The 13,418-nt window shown below is 36.7% G+C and overlaps 1 protein-coding gene across 2 annotated transcripts in view; it reads right to left on the reverse strand.

Moving 5' to 3' along the window:
* GTF2E2 (general transcription factor IIE subunit 2) overlaps nucleotides 1–13,418 on the reverse strand; it is a 74,649-nt gene that overhangs the window by 20,226 nt on the left and 41,005 nt on the right. For both annotated transcript variants that reach the window (XM_030832482.3, XM_030832490.3), the window contains exon 6: nucleotides 10,975–11,068. In XM_030832482.3, coding sequence (XP_030688342.1) covers nucleotides 10,975–11,068 — 94 coding nt within the window. The remainder of the gene's footprint in view (nucleotides 1–10,974; nucleotides 11,069–13,418) is intronic.

Below are 13,418 nucleotides of genomic sequence, written 5' to 3' on the forward strand. Positions count from 1 at the left end.
TTACAAATGTCAATGAGGTCAAGTTGGTTGATAGTATTGTTTAAGACTTTCATATCCTTACTAATTTTCCATCTATTTGTTCAATCAATTACTGAGAGAGGAGTGCTGTGAAATTCAATCTTAATTGTGGGTTTGTCTATTTATCCTTTCAGTTATAGCTGTATTTTTAATAAATTTATTTACTTATTTTGGCTGTGCCAGGTCTTAGCTGCAGCACGTGGGATCTTTAGTTGCGGCATGCATGCGGGACCTAGTTCCCCGACCAGGGATCGAACCTGGGTCCCCGCCATTGGGAGTGCGGAGTCTCACCCACTGGACTACCAGGGAAGTCCTGTATCTATTTTTAACTCATGTATTTTAAAGCTCTGTTGTTAAATATACATATATTTAGGACTATTATATAACTTTGGAGAAGTGAACCCTTTATCATTATGTAATATTCCTCTTTATTGTTGGTAATTTTCTCTGTTCTGAAGCCTACTTTGCCTGATACTAATACTCTAGCTTTCTTTTGATTAGTGTTTGCATGATTCATCATTTTATATCCTTGTACTTTTTTTTTTTTTTTTTTTTGTGGTACGCGGGCCTCTCACCGTTGTGGCCTCTCCCGTTGCGGAGCACAGGCTCTGGACGCGCAGGCTCAACGGCCATGGCTCATGGGCCCAGCCGCTCCACGGTATGTGGGATCCTCCTGGACCGGGGCACAAACCCGCGTCCCCCGCATCAGCAGGCAGACTCTCAACCACTGCGCCACCAGGGAAGTCCTATCCTTCTACTTTTAACCCACATTTTTACAAAGTTTCTCATAGACAGCGTATACTATGGTCTTGCATTTGCATCCAATGTGAAAATTTGTCTTAGTATGTTTAGGCAATTTACATCTATCTCAATTAGTATGTTTAGATGATTTTACAGTGAAAAGTATGTTATATGATTTTGTATGTTTAGACAGATGAAAATCTGTCTTAGTATGTTTCGATGATTTACATTTAACATAATTATCACTTAATGTGGTTGGAATAAAATCTATCATCTTGCTCACTGTTTCTATGTTTTGTCTCCTCCCTTTTTCCTTCTGTTCCTGTGTTCATCTGGATTAACTAAATATATTTTTATGATTCCATTTTCTCTCTATTATTGTCTTATTACTTATAGTTTTATTTATGGAGCTATATATAATTGATACATAACACTGTATTAATTTTAGATGTATAACATAATGATTTGATACATGTATATATTGTGAAGAGATTACCACAGTAAGTTCAGTTAACATAAATCGCCTCACATAGTCATAATCCTTTTTCTTGTGATGAGAACCTACTCTCTTAGCAGCTTGCAACTATACAATATAGTACTGTTAACTATACTTTTTCTTTTTAATGGTTTCAGTGGTTGTCCTAGAGTTTACAATACACATCTTTAGCTAACCAGAGCCTAACTTCAAGTAAATTATACCAGATCATATGTAAAGATGCTATAATAGTATATTCCCTCCTCACCTTTGAGCTACTGTCATAAATTTTACTTTTTTTTTTTTTTTGCTGTACGTGGGCCTCTCACTGTTGTGGCCTCTCCCGTTGCGGAGCACAGGCTCCGGACGCGCAGGCTCAGTGGCCATGGCTCACGGGCCCAGTCGCTCCGCGGCATGTGGGATCCTCCCGGCCAGGGCACAAACCCGCATCCCCTGCATCGGCAGGCGGACTCTCAACCACTGCACCACCAGGGAAGCCCATAAATGTTACTTTTACATATGCTCTAAACACAAATTCATGTCTAATATTTCTGCATTATAGTCAGCTATCTTTCAGAATGATTAAAAATCTTTAATTAAAAATTTTAATTAGACAAATGAATTTTATATTTACTTTCATTTATTCCATTACAGCACACTTACTTTCTTGTATAGATCCAACTTTCTGTCTAGTATCACATACCCTCTGCCTTAAGAACTTCCTTAAGGGATTTCTGATAATGCAGGTCTGATGACAGTGAATTCTCTCAGTTTCTGTGATACTGAGAGAATATTCCTCTGAGAGAATATTTATCCTTCGTTTTTTAAAGATTACTTTTGCTGGGTACAGAATTCTGTACTGAAAACTTCTTCCCTTTTAGTGCTTTAAAGATGTCACTGCACTGTGTTTTGGTTTGCACAGGGTCAAATGACAAGTCTGCTGTAATTCTTTTTTCCTCTGTAATGAGCTTTTTCCTCTACTTCAATATTTTCTCTTCACCTTCAGTTTTTGGCAGTTTGAAAATGATATGCTTAGGTGCTTTTTCTGTCATTTGTTTCTTTTGGGGGATTATCTTGCCTCATGTTCTCTGAGCTTCCTGGACCTCTGATTTGGTGTTTATCATTAATTTTACAGAATACTTAGCCATTATTTCTTCTCTCCCATTCTCTTTCTCTTCTCCTTCTGAGATTTTAGTTAGAAATTCAGACCATTTGATGTCATCTCACAGCTCCTGGAGACTCTGCTGCATTTCTTCGCATTTGTCTCTGCATTTCAGTTTAATTTGTACTGGCCTATCTTGCAGTTTACAGATTCTTTCCTTGGTTATGCCAAGTTGACTAATGAGCTTTCTTGTCTCTGTTACTGTGCTTTTCATTTCTAGAATTTTCATTTGATTTTCTTATAATGTCTATCTCTCTGATGAAATATCCTACCTGAGCACGCACGCTGTCTGCCTTTTCTACTGTAGGCCTTAACATATCAACCAGTGTTATTTTAAATTCCATGTCTGACAGTTCCAATATCTGTGCCCTAAGAATTTGGTTCTGTAAATTCCCTTGTCTCAAAAGTGCTTTGCTTTTCCTTGCTTCTTTCTATGCCTCATAATTTTTTTGAAAGCAGGATATCCTCTGTAGGACAGCTGAGACTGAGGTAAATAGTTTCTGTGCTGGGAAATGGGCACGCCTTTCCTTCTGCTAGGCCTTCAGCGTGTGGAGGTAGAGGCATTCTATTGTCAGAATGTGAACTTGGTTTGGAATTTGTTGCTGCTATGGTTACCCACAATGCACCACAGGCTCCGAATGCCTCTAGCCATACCTAAGGGTGTTTAGGGTAGAGCCTGCTTTGCCAGAGGGTTTTTCCTCAGTGTCTGCTCAACCTGCTTTTTTAGGTCTTCCCTATGCTGCACCCGGGATGGTCTGTCAGCCTCCATGCTCTTGCGACTCTCATGGAATTCCACTGCTACCTGTTACTCCAAATCTGTCAGCCTGTATGGGGGTGGGTGGGAGTTCTCTGATATTCCGATTAAGCCTCAGCTTTATTTAGACAAGCCCTATGTTCCGAGGTGTCTGGGGATAGCCTTCTCAGTGTTCCTGCCCTGCCCCCTCTGCCAAAGTTCTGGGCCCAGCATATATTCCTCCCTTCCCCCAGGTAGAGGGTTTTTCTTTCTTTTCTTCTCACAGGAGTTGAAGGCTTCTGTCTCATAGGAGACAGGGAGGAAGGAGAAGCCAGATAGGGCTTCATGTCTTTTCGGAAGCGTCTACTGCTCCCCTCCTCCAGACCTGCCCTATAATGCCAGTTCCCCCCACCCTGGCCTCTGCTTTGTAAGCAGCGAGGGCAGTCTGCGGAGAAGAGCCTGTGAGTGGGTACGAACTCTCATGTGTCTGTGGCCCCCAGGGGTTCTATACTCGCTTGCTAGTCCACACTAAGCGTTTAGCAGGTCATTAAACATTTTAACTGAATTCTTCTGAGCAGTGGTCATGTTCCCTGTGCCAGGTAAACAAGTGTTTCCATCCCACCTTTTTCTTGGAAGTGCCTGCCTTTCCTTCCATTTCAGGTTAGGTGGTTGCCCTGCAACCTCAGCTCTCTAATGGAGTCAAGAAAACTGCAACTTTGCAGCTGCCCAGGGTTTGTTGTTGCTGCAAGAGTGGGAACAGTGCTCTCTCCAGCTTTCTCTAAGTGAAAGCTACAAGCCCCCAGCTATCTACTTCTTAGCCAAGCTTTGAGAACAATGTGACTAACATGGCTAGCTCTGCTCACATCAGGCATATATGAGAGAAAATAGCTTCAGGTCAAACTTCCACGTCAGCAACAAAAACATCTAATCCCAAAAAGGCACACAAATTATCTTAAAATGTACACCGTATCAGGGAATTTACATGTCAGATTTACATAGCTGCTGAAGGAATTATGTCACACACAATAGTTCTGACGTTTTAAATATGACGTTAAATTCTAACTATCAATGTGTAAAAATTGTACTCACTATTTAGAATAAGTAATACATGATGTAACTGTATAACAACTATACTGTGTACTTCTCTCTGTATAACAAAAAGGTAAGGAGAAAAAAATACATGTAATAAAAACACCTTTCATTCAGTGTTAAACTTCACTCAGTTCACTTTTTACCAAACCTCTGTGTTACCAGCATTGCAAAATTTCAGTTCCTTGAAGACTGAAACTACTTTCACTTTGTACCTGATGTGTACAGAGCTTATATACCTCAGGCCACTTACGACACAAGGACAGAGGCAATGTGACAGGAATGGTCTGGAAAGCCAGTCTGTGTTACTGTACCACCAAAAAGAATATACAACACTATATATTTTCATAGTACAGTGGAATTGAAAGGACATTAAAACAAAATTTAACTACCTCCTTTTGCTAAAAGAAACATCACTTGAGCTGTATTCGGAGGAAAATACCTGAATAAAAACTCTTCAATGTCTTTGTTTCAATGAAACATTTCTACTTTAATCCATGGCTTTCCTTAGCTCAATGCTGTTGCAGTACTTAAATAATACATCTATTGTGTAAATGTATTACAGCTGCATAAATACTTAAGATGAACACTGGAAGGCAGGGCCTAATTTTAGAAACAGGATCTCACAAGATCCCAAATTTAATTACTTGTTAATGTTTGTAGGGACAGAAAATGCTCAGATTTTCTGACAGAGGTACAAAGAGAAATAAACTGGTGTAAATTTTATAAAAATCACGGCAAGAAAATATAAATTAAAATCAAGATAATCTGTATTTTCTGTGAGGCCGGCAAAGTCAACTGAAAACATCTAGTGAGGGTAAAGAAATGGATACCTTCGCATATAAATTGGTCCCAAAAATTGGTGCAAACTTTAGGATGGGCATTAGGCAGGCTACTGAAATTTTTTTCAAACATGCCTTATCTTTTGACCCACCAATTATACTTTAAGAAAACTACAATAAGGAGATAACGAAGCAAGTGTACATATATTTATGTGCAAGGACTGAGCATTATTTATAATAGCATATAGCAAAAAAATAAAACAAACACTAAGTTTCTCTTTGTGGAGCATAAGAAAAAGTGTTTTAAAGTATGTCCCTATCTGGAATACCACATAGCTATTAAAAAATGACCTAAAACAGTATCAGGGCCCCAGGGGAGTAGCTACTGGGAGGAGTCCTAGATTTTAAGGATAAAGCTGAAATCGCTGAAGCTTCCAGGCAGAAAAGAACAAGTTACCAGCAATGGGGGGACAGTCAGATTGTCATCGGACTTCATACAGAAACACCACCTAACAGTATGTCACTGCCACACATCAGCACTCCGACTGAACTGACTCTGCTTCTCTGTTACCTGTCTAATCAACTGCAAAACCACAGATCCACTGAGTTAATAACCAGATAGCGGAATAAAGTAACCAGATGAGTAAGATTAAAACACCTAATATTTTGGTACTATTTTATATTTTTAATGTTACTAATACTAGTTAACCTGCTGATACTACTATTCTTACTATGTGCCAGGCTCCGTTCCAAGCTCTAAGCATTTTTACTTATATTAGCTCATTTAATCCCCATAAGGACCACTGAAGTACAGATACCACTATTTCTATTTTATAGGTGAGGAATCTAAGACAGAAAGGGGTTAAGTATTACTAGGCAGTATCTTGCCTAAGCTAGTAAGGAGCAGAGCCAAGAGTTAAACCTACAGATCAACTACTCAGACCATCCTCTTGACCACTGCATTTATACTGCCTCTAATGAATAAGATTCTGATTTAAGAAAATAAATACCTCTGAAATAAAACACATACCTAGGTCCAACTACTCTGGGTTCACTTACCTATTTAATTTTTTTAAATTACTACACAATAGACTTTCTCCTTACTTATGCTATATCTCATTTTTGGACATTTGCTTCTATCACAGATAGAATGAAGGGTGAATCTTCAGTGTGACTGAAAGCTTGCCCACTCAACATTTCCTCTCTAGAGCTAAGACTGCCACCTAGTGAGCTAAAACAAATAACTTGATCAGTGTAATTATTTTGAGAAATAAAATACAAAAAAAGACAGACAGGCGGACAGTGAGAAAGACAAATGTTAAGATATGCATCTGTGGGCTTGCCTGGTGGCGCAGTGGTTAGGAATCCGCCTGCCAATGCAGGGGACACGGGTCAAGCCCTGGTCCAGGAAAATCCCACAGGCCGCGGAGCAACTAACTCCGTGCGCCACAACTACTGAGCCTGCGCTCTAGACCCTGCAAGCCACAACTACTGAGCACGCAAGCCTAGAGCCCGTGCTCTGCAACAAGAGAAGCCACTGCAGTGAGAAGCCTGCACACCACAATGAAGAGTATCCCCCGCTCGCCACAACTAGAGAAAGCCCATGAGCAGCAACAAAGACCCAACACAGCCATAAATAAATAAATAAATAAATTTATATATATATAAAAAGATGTGCATCTGTTCTCAATAGGTTTTCTCTGGAAACACATAATTTAATCATTAACAAAAAACCTCCGTTTTTAAAATTAGTGACTTATGCAATACCGACACTTTCAACTAAAAGAACAGCATCTTACCCCTGAGGATCCTGTGGGTGGCTGTGAGCCCCAGGGTCTCTACAGCACTGTATGAACACCACAGCGACATGTTGTACCATATGTGTACCCATGTCATTCCACCCTCCGCCTGGGCTCAAGGACGGAAATCTCATTCACTTTGCTATCCCTCATATCACTGAATGTGCTGAATGAAGGAACGCAGGAAAAGAAGCTTGAAGACAACATATCGTAATATTTCTGTTTTATGAACATAAACTGTACCTTTAATATAACTCTCAACCTGGGCAATTCTGCTCCCCAGGGAATTTTTGGTAATGTCTGGATACATTTTTGGGTGTCACACTGTGGGGAAAGGTATGCTAATGGCATCTAAAGCAGCAAGGGATACTGCTAATCATCCCAAAATGCACTGTGACAACCCTATCAAAAAAATTATCCAGCTCCAAATATCAATACTGCCAAGACTGAAAAACCTGCATCCTCCCAACTATCTTTATTAGAAAGTATACAGATTAATAATAAATACCAATTTATAATAAACTGAGCCTAGAACCCAATTCTGTTTTATGTATATAAACAAAGTATTTCTTATACTGGTTTAATACACACTTGATTTTCTAAGAATATAAAGTGTATAATGTATATGAATACAGTATGATTAACCTTTGTAATCACAGAAAAGCTACACCTTTTATTTTTTAGAACTTTACCAAGAATTCTTTATCACTTAAGGAAAACACCAATTATGGTATATAAGTTGCCAATGAATCACACCTTCATTAGTTCACTTGTAGCTACCACATTCAATGGTAATTCTATATAAAAATGTAAACAGCTATTTCATTTATATTCCATTTATACCTGAGTATGTATAATGTGCTTCAACAATTACAAATATCGAAATAAATTTTAAAAATATAAATCTGCACTTCTCTTTTTATGAATCCAGCATACATCCATACCAAACCCTGAGAAAGCACACAAAAAAAGAAAAAGGCAAAAATCCTTAAATACATTAGTAAAAGGAACGCAGAAATACAGGCGCCAAAGAAGGGTTATTCTAGGACTAAAAGGATGGTTCAATATTGAGAAATCTAGTAACGTATTTCACCAATAGCAGTAAAGATCTTTAAAAGATGCAAAAATAATTTGTTTACCTTCCCAATATTTTCCTGATTTATATGGCTGTTTCATTAACATAAAAAATACATATACATATATCCACCGTATCAGGTCTGTAAGGATATTTGCTGCAGCAATGTTAAGTGTTTAAAAATCCATGCATCAGAGACACCTATGAAACAGAATACTAAATAGCCACACAGGGGGACTTCCCCTGTGGTCCAGTGGGTAAGACTCTGCGGTCCCAATGCAGCGTGCCCAGGTTTGATCCCTGATCAGGGAACGAGATTCCCCAGGCATGCCGCAACTAAAGATCCCGCATGCTGCAACTAAGAAGTCCACATGCCACAACAAACATCCCATGTGCCGCAACTAAGACTGGCACAACCCAAATAAATAAATAAATAATAAAATAAATAATATCCTAAAAATAAATAAATAGCCACACAGCATCACTGAATACCTGTAGTATACAGAAAGTAAACTAGAGAAATAAACACTAAACTATTTACAGCACTTATTTCTAGATGTGTGGGATTTTACTAAAAAGCATACATGATTACTTTTATAATCTGAGGTGCAAAAAGTGAAAATCCTCATTTTGTCTTTATAGCCAAGTAATGAGGAGATGGGAGGAGTTTAAGCCTTGCGAAAGGCCACATAACATGGCAAATGAAATCAGGTAATACTAAGGAACAGAACTGTAGGTAAAAAATAAACAGGGGCTTCCCTGGTGGCGCAGTGGTTGAGAGTCCACCTGCCAATGCAGGGGACACGGGTTCGTGCCCTGGTCCGGGAAGATCCCACATGCCAAGGAGCGGCTGGGCCCGATCCCACATGCCACGGAGCGGCTGGGCCCGTGAGCCATGGCCACTGAGCCTGCGCGTCCAGAGCCTGTGCTCTGCAAGGGAGAGGCCACAGCAGTGAGAGGCCCGCGTACCGCAAAAAAAATAAAAATAAACAGGAAAACACTGACCAAAGTTAAAACAACAGTATCCACAGAAAGCACACACAAGGCACACAAAAATCACAATGGCTTAGTGTAAGGAGTACTATGAGGGTTACTGCTAAATCCAAGTGTACTCCTAAAATTTCTCCAATGAAATACCATCAAGAAATCCTACAGTTTCATGCTACTCTTACAGAGCTACTGCAATCTCTCTCCTATCAAACATTTGCCTCAATTTAAACATCTACTTCCAGAACAGATATGCTACACTATGCTGCCATCTACAGAACAGACTTAATACTAAAAATTCCCACTGAGAAGGTTTACGTTGTTGAAAGTGCCAAGATAAATGAAAGAGAAACTAAAAATAGCGATGTACTATATTGGGAAGTAGAAAAGAGAAATACGTGTTGGAATCAGAGAGATGATGAAGAATAAGTCATTAGACGATGTTTCAAGTTAAAAAAATAACAGTATGAGCATATTATTTAGCAAGATGGGAAAAATCACCAGAAGAATCTAAAATAAAACCAGTTAAGTTACTTGCCAGAAAAAAAAGGGACTGGAACTAGAGAAAGGAAAAGCACATCTGCTGTTTATTGTAAGATCTTCCTTACTATTTGAACATGTGATACTTGTGATAAGTTTTTTTTAATACTGTGAAAATCTTCTTCAAATGGATTAACTATGCTTAAGAATAAAGGAATCAGTTGTTTCTTTGTTTAAACTCAGAAGGACTTAAAAATCAAGTTTTTAAAAGGAAGAAATCAATTTGACAATTATAAAAGTTTACATAACACCAAAATTCCAAGTAAAAGAGACTCAGGCAATACAAACATTGCTCAGCCAAATCTCTCTTAAATGAGCACCTATCATTACAACGTACAGAAGGAGCTGACTACTATCTTGTTTACATACAGGAAGCTTACCTTATTTATTAGAAATGGCATTATAGAAGAGCCGGAATACTTTGCAAATTTCATTTAATTAACAAACATTTATCGAGAACCAACTATATATCAATACAAGGTATTCTGGATGAAGATTTTCCCAAAAATACAATATTCTATTTCCTACAAAAAATCATGGTCATCTAAGTAACCTTAGGTTGACTAAACTACAGCACCACAAGCCTGATTATCTACAGCCAGATAACACATAAGAGAAAACCTTAGGGTTACTGTACAAATTACAAGTCATAATCAAGACAGGTTTGGGCTCTATAGGGACAAGATTTGTAAATGCACTTCTTATACAAAATTACTCATTCAACAGAAACTCTTTCATTTAATGTCATAAAAAAAAGTCAATATGACTACCAGGTTGACACAGCAATAGTTTCACTGTTTGCAGTCTATACTACTATCGTACTATATGTCCCTCTATATTTTTAGAATATTTTGCTGGGAGTTTGTATCACTTTTGAAATTTTATAATTAAAATGACATTCAATCCTTTTCTTGCCTTTTGATAAAACTTCAAAATTAATACAAATTTAGAGTAAAACATAATTGCTTACATGAGAATATCTACTTGTATAGAAAAGAAATTTGTGACTAAACCCTTGTTTAATTACTATTTTACTGGAAAATATTGATGAAATATTTTAAACTAAAATCCAAAATGTAAGTATCACACATTTAGTACAAGACAACATATAGCTTAGCATACAACTCTAAAATTGCCAGAAAGAAAAAATTAATCTTTCTTATCCAATTTCATAATCAAAAAATTCTAAGTTATTTAAGAGAATATCAGTCTCCACAAAAAGTTTATTCTTTTTCCCATCCTGAAACAAGCTTTCATATCAAGATATGAAGTAATATTTGTGAAACAACAGAAATAAATAAACTGCTGTTTGGTACAGCTGAGCTATGAGCATAAGAAATCATGAACTGCTATACTATGACTGTACCTAAAAATCTTTCAAATTACACATTTCAAACTGCATTGTGAGAAACAATACATTAGACATAGAAGTTATTAGCGTTGAGATGATAATGCTAAAAAAGCAGTATTATAAAATTTAAGTTATAATTGTATTATAATATTATAAATTCTGTCACCCTAAATTTGTAACATGTCTGCAAATTAAAGAAAGTATCTATACAGAAAGGCTCACCTTCATCCACAGAAAACTGACAGCTCTTATCATTGAAGAAAAGAATTTTCTTCTTATCAGGACGGTTTACAAATAGTATCTGGTCCCCTAAAGCCTTAAAGATAAAGAAAAAATTTTCAGTTAACTCCAAATTACATCACCCAAGACAAAAACATTTTTTTTTTAAAAAAACAACAAAGGACTCCCACTTCCTTTAACCCTCAGTACACCATTAGGGTCCACTAGACCAAATTTTAATTCTTGAGTTTCTTTCTTGAGCAGTTCTATTTTTAAGAATTGATATTTTGAGACTTTTATTCTTAGAGATCATCCAAAGTACATCCAAAGTACAAAAATTGTTTTAAATAGAAAATTCAATCTATGTTGCAATTACAATTTGGGTCTACTGGACCCTTTCATTAATCTGTGAGAAAAACTGTGGAAACTCATTGTTCTTACTTTTCCTTTACCTTGAAATATTTTGTTATTCATCATTATCCATCTATCATTTCCAATTATGCTTTGAAAAGCTAGAACAGTAAGAAAATGGAAGAATGATTAAATCACCTAAAAATGTGTGTGCAACTATGAGATAAATAGCCATCCTTCAGTTTTCTTCCTGCACTGCCCAAAATACTGCATCATCTTTAAAGAAAATATAAAGACTTGAGTAGTCTTTATTATCTTTTAGCTTTCACTGAGCACAGTTGACAACTAAAAATTTTTCATTTTCTACTACTCTAGCAATGACAAGAAAATTGATATAAGATATTTCATTATTATTAATTAATGAGAACAAGAATGCAGAAAGCCTGATAGCAGTAATCTGGACTATAATGATGATGGTAAAATTCATCACAGAAATAAAGTCTCAATCTATGAGCCTTTAGATAACAATAATCTCAGCCTTAGGCATCAATGTGTGAACTACATGGACTTAACAGATATATAAAGAACATTCCATCCAAAAGCAATAGAATACACATTATTCTCAAGTACACACTTGACATTCTCCAGGATAGTTAATATGTTAAGCCACAAAATGAGCCTTAACAAATCACATCAAGCACCTTTTCTGACCACAATGGTACGTAAAACTAAAAATCAATTACAAGATGGAAAATTCACAAATATGCAGAGATTAAGCAATATGCAGAAATTAAGCAATATGCTGCTAATCACTGGGTCAAAGAAGAAATTTAAACATACCTTGAAAAAAATGAAAATGGAAATACAACATACCAAAACTTATGAGAGGTTAAAAAAAAAAAGCAATTCTAAGAGAAAGTTCATAGGTATAAATGCCTACATCGAAAAACAAGAACAATATCGGATAACCTAAATTTACACCTCAAAGAACTAGAAAAAGAACAAATGAAGCATGAAGTTAGTAGAAGGAAGGAACTAACAAAGATTAGAGTAGAAATAAAGTTAAATAGAGACTAAAAAGACAACAGAAAAGAGTAATGAAACTATGAGCGGGTTCTTTGAAAAGATAAACAAAATTGACAAACCTTTAGCTCAACTATCCAAGAAAAAAGGACAGAAAACTCAATTAAATCAGAAATGAAATGAAAGGCATTACAAATAATACCACAGAATACAAAGAATAAGAGACTACTATGAACGTACACTAACAAAATTGGACAACCTAGAGGAAACGGATGAATTTCTAGAAACATATAAGCTATCAAGACTGAATCATGAAGAAATAGGAATTCTGAACAGATCAGTTACTAATAAAGAAATTGAATAAGTAATCAAAAATCTCCCAACAAACAAAAGTCCAGGACCAGATAACTTCACTAGTGAACTCTACTGAACAAAGAAGAATATCAATCCTTCTCAAACTCGTCCAAAAAACTGAAGCAGTTCATCAAACTCATTTTTCGAGGCCAGCATTACCCTGATACCAAAACCAGATAAAGTATGCTACAAGAAAAGAAAATTACAGGCCAATATCCCTAATGAACATAGATGCAAAAAATCCTCAACCAAATAGTCAACACACCAAATTTAACAATACATTGAAAGAATCACACACCACAATCAAGTGGGATTTATTCCAGGCATGCAAGGATGGTTCAATACCTGCAAATCAATCAATGTGATACAGCACATTAACAAAATGAAAGATAAAAATCATATGATCATTTCAGTAAATGCAGAAAAAGCATTTGGCAAAACTCAACATCCACTCATGATAACTCTCCACAATGTGGATACCAAGGTAACATACCTCAACATAATAAAGGTATGAGTCTTGGTGAGGATATGGAGAAAAGGGAACCCTACTGCACTGTTGGTGTGAATGTAAACTGATGTAGGCACCTTGGAAAACAGTATGGAGGTTCCTCAAAAAATTAAAAATAAAACTACCATATGATTCAGCAATACCACTTCTGGGTATTTTTATCCAAAGAAAATGAAAACACTAACTTAAAAAGATATATGCACCACCTTGT

This window comes from Globicephala melas, chromosome 21, assembly GCF_963455315.2.
Source record: "Globicephala melas chromosome 21, mGloMel1.2, whole genome shotgun sequence".
Classification (NCBI taxonomy): Eukaryota; Metazoa; Chordata; class Mammalia; order Artiodactyla; family Delphinidae; genus Globicephala; species Globicephala melas.